The sequence below is a fragment of the Propithecus coquereli genome, unplaced genomic scaffold (assembly GCF_000956105.1).
Source record: "Propithecus coquereli isolate 6110/MARCELLA unplaced genomic scaffold, Pcoq_1.0 Scaffold50, whole genome shotgun sequence".
Taxonomy (NCBI): Eukaryota; Metazoa; Chordata; class Mammalia; order Primates; family Indriidae; genus Propithecus; species Propithecus coquereli.
In genome coordinates, this window is record NW_012150841.1 from 230,843 (window position 1) to 235,149 (window position 4,307).

General features: G+C 34.6%; 1 protein-coding gene across 1 annotated transcript in view; it reads right to left on the minus strand.

Moving 5' to 3' along the window:
- The window catches only part of PTPRQ (protein tyrosine phosphatase, receptor type, Q), a 303,100-nt gene that overhangs the window by 131,073 nt on the left and 167,720 nt on the right, over nucleotides 1–4,307 (minus strand). Inside the window, exon 23 of the mRNA XM_012656309.1 lies at nucleotides 1,130–1,488. Coding sequence (XP_012511763.1) covers nucleotides 1,130–1,488 — 359 coding nt within the window. The remainder of the gene's footprint in view (nucleotides 1–1,129; nucleotides 1,489–4,307) is intronic.

The window sequence follows — 4,307 nt, forward strand, 5'->3', positions numbered from 1 at the left end:
TAAGGGCCTAACAGTATCCATTTGTCACTGGAAATCTATTTGTGAGTGTGTGTGTATGTGTGTATATTATTTAATACTCTACTAATAGGTACCACAAATTTTTAAGAAAAATGTGATTTGGATTTGAAAGGAATCACCTAGTAAGAGTTTCAGTCAAGATAGGAAAGTGGTAACATAAGGTCCATATTTGAAGGGCTTCTATGGTGTGGTGTTGGGATGGGTGACCTGGCAGACCTGAAATTTGCTCTGGAGGACTAGGGCTTGGGTAGAAATTGCATTTTAGAGAATATATCCATTCCTCAGGGCTATTGCTTGTAGGATTTGATTTGCAATTTATGTATGTTGCATGGAAACCATCACAATTCTATGTAGGCAGGGTTCAGGATAAGTAATAGAAATTTTATTTACTTAGTTATGGATAATGATATTGTTTAAGAAAGTAGGGTGACCTGTTAGTTATAAACATAAAACTCAAGTTGCAAAAGCAATCTTTACCTACACTTTGAGTGATTTCTCTGGACCAGCATTCAAAGAGCTTTTTTCCTGAATGCAAAAGTCCTGAAAGATGAGTACATGGCAGAGTAATTTTGAGAGATTATTTGTGTTTCTTCTCTGTATTTTTTTTCTTTTCCTTATCTCAAACTGGGAGTTGAGCACTTGGTATTTCTTTGCCTCAGAGTTTTGTATAGATGAAAAGCACAAGCTGAAAAACTGCTTGCAGACAGATCGGTCAGGGTTATTGTGCTCGCACCTGTGTGTGTAAGCCTGCAGTCACTGAAAAGGTTGTAAAGTCTGCGTAAAGGCAGCAGAGCCTCCACATATGAAGAGAAAATGTGGGCCTGGGTAAGGGCACTAGATGACAATCATTATGACCTAATGGTAGATCACAAGAGAGGCTTCCCTCATGTTTTGTTGCAACATCAGACTCTAGGACGTTGGCACAGCTCTGGGAGTTTCAGAAAAGCCCTAATGGTGACTAAAATTGAATTTTCCATTAGCTTTCAATTAAATTAAAAATAAATACGTTATTAGGTAAGCCAGTTACTGTACTCAGTTATTTCTACATTCAGTGATTTTATACACAATTGGATTAAGTAGAAATCGTTAATATAGAGATATAGAATATAACAGAAATGAATATGTACATATTGAGACAATACTTACGGCCAGGCAGGGTTTGTGTAGAAATCCAACTGGAAGCATTGCCATAGCCAGCATTGGTGCTGGCAGCCACCTGGAATCTATACCATCTAAATTTTTTCAACCCATACACTGTCTCTTCAGTTAGGTCAGCTTCATAGAGATATTGAATGTTTTGATATTCAACACATTCTTCAGATTCCCATTCTCTGCATTTTTGAGCACGAAGTTGAGTGGTAATCTTGTAATTTTGAAAGTAGCCAAGGATAGTGTCAGGTCTTATCCATGTCAATGTTGCACTAGTTGACTGAACATCAGAAAAAGTAATATTTGTGGGAACACTGGGAACTAAAAATTAAAGGGAAAAAATTAAAAATAATTGGAATTACCAGACATTTTGTAAACAGAAGAAAGAAATGGAACGTTAACATATTATGGCTGGGAGCAGTGGCTAACATCTGAAATCTCAGCATTTTCAGAGACCAAGGCAGGAGGTTTGCTTGAGGCCAGGACCATCCTACACAACATAGTGAGACCCTGTCTCTATAAGAATTTTTTTTAAAAAAGCCAGATGTGGTAGTGTGCACCTTAGTTCCAGCTACTTGGGATGCTAAGGCAGGAGAATTGCTTGAACTCAGTAGTTTGAGGCTGCAGTGAGCTATGAGCGTACCACTGCACTCTAGCCTGGGTGACAGAGAGAGACCCTGTCTCTAAAAAAATTTTTTAAAAATTCTATTGTGGTGCACCTAGTAGAGATTTGTCAAATTGGTACAGTACTTAGATTAATAACCCCCACCCTTAATGAGCAGAACCTTAAAGTGATGCTTCAGGGACCACCATTTCAAAAAGGTAGGAGACAAAACAATTGTGATTTTTTATAACTAATTTTTCTCCCAAATATAATCATAAACAGTTTATATAAATGTACTTTAGCTTCATATAGAAGCAAAAATTTCACTGGTACAAAAGAAAACTGTATGCTGATATCATCCTAAGTACTTCCCTAGGCATGTCTGAGTTTTTAACATTCAGTTTCCAAGAAAGATATTTTTTATATTTAAATGTCTAGATAAACATAAGCACATATTATATATAGTAATTGTTGGTTATTATACAGTTTTAACTAAACAATATAACAAACACTATTACTGAATGAATTAGATGAGTTGATTTTTATTTTATCTTCTGTACATTTAAAATTAACAAAACTTTTTCTAGACCATCATCCAGTGTACTGATATTAATACACAGACTGAGGTATCTGTGTATCACCTACAATCACATGGTCCTACTTGGAGTCACTTATTAGATTTCATACTAACTCTTGGTCTGCTACATGCTTACCATGTGTCGGGCTCTGAGCCTGGTGTTAGGGATTCAAGATACAATAAAGTTTTCAAGAAACAGTTTATTGGGCACATAAAATAAGCATATTACAGTTAAAAATATGAAAGGGCAGTGAACTAAGTGGTATTGAAACTTTTCTCAGCCATCCCTTTCCTGTCTTCAAGGGTCTTTTTTTTTTGGATTGTTCATAGTTTATTTTATGGGAAGGTTCAAAGGCCTTTGCTAAGAAGACTAAGATAAAGAGAATGATAAAAATGACTTATATGAAAATTTCATAATTCATGAAAACTATATGTTAATATTCACACTTAAAAATAAGAAAATAAATATTTAGAAAAATCATTCATTCTTAAAGATATCATATTAAATCAACATTCAATAAATATCTAATGAGCACCTAATATATGTAGGTACTATTGTAAGTGCTGGAAATACAATAAACAAAACAGACAAAAATTCCTGACCTTGTGAAATTTACATTCTGGAGAGCTATATACGATAAAAGTATTATACACAGACATCCCTCACTATCTGTGGGGGATTAGTTCTAGAAGCTTCCATGGATACCAAAATCAGAGGATGTGCAAGTTTCATATATAAAATAGTGTAGTATTTGCATATAACTTATGCATATTATCTTGCATAATTTAAATAATCTCTAGATTACTTATAATACCTAATAAAATGTAAATGCTATGTAAATACTTGTTATCCTGTATTGTTTAGGGATTAATTTAAGAAAAAAAAGTATGTACATGTTCAGTACGGATGCATTTTTTTCCAAATATTTTTTTTTCTGCAGTTGGTTGAATCCACAGATGGGGAACCTGTGCATATGGGGGGCTAATGTATAGTATTTTGGATGATGACCAGAGGTATGGAGAAAAATAAGGAAGGGAAGAAGGAGAGAGAGTTCTGGGGATAATGAAATTTTAAATTAGGTAGTAAAGGAATGGATTAGAAGACATTAAGCTCCTTATAAAAGCGGGAGAGCTAGCCATGTGAACATTTCAGGGAGAAAAATTCACAGCAGAGGAAACTGCATGATTGAAAGCTCTAAGTTGGAAGAATGCCAGTGTATTTGGAGAATAAAGTCTGAGAAGAGACATTGAAAGCTAGATTGTATACAGCATTATAGGATATTGTTATGGCTTTCTTTTGAGCAGAGGAGTGACAGGCTCTAACACATGTTTTCACAGAATCACTCTAGCTACTGTGTTGAGAATAAATGAAGGGAGACAAGGATGGAAACAAGGAGACTAATTACTAGGTTACTGAAATGTCAATGCAAGAGATCATGGTGGCCTGGATCAAGATGGTAGCACCAAAAGTGAAGAGAAACATTCAAATTTCAAACATAATTTGAAGGAGAGCTGACAGGCTTTGCTGATGTGTGGTATGTAGGCTATGAGAGAAAGAGAGGGCTAAAGGAAAGCTCTAAGGTCTTTGGATTCCCCAAACACAAAGATGAAGTTGTTATTAACCAACAAGGGGATGACTGTGGGATGAGTAAGTTTTGGGGAGAAAGATTAAGAATTTATTTTGAGTATGTTTACTTTGAAATTCCTCTGAGACACCCAGAAGGACAAATCAAATAGTAGATAGATGCTTGAATCAGGAGTTCTGTAGAGAGAGGTCTAGAATTATGTTAAAAATTTGGATTTTCTCTTAATTTTTTACTGAATTATTTACAGATGTATTTCATATATATAAAAAATATAATACACATATATGTTATATTTGCTTAAAACTGGAAGAGAAGTTATAAAGCAATGAAGAACAATGATTAAATTACTTAAAGTCATATGATCAGATTTAAT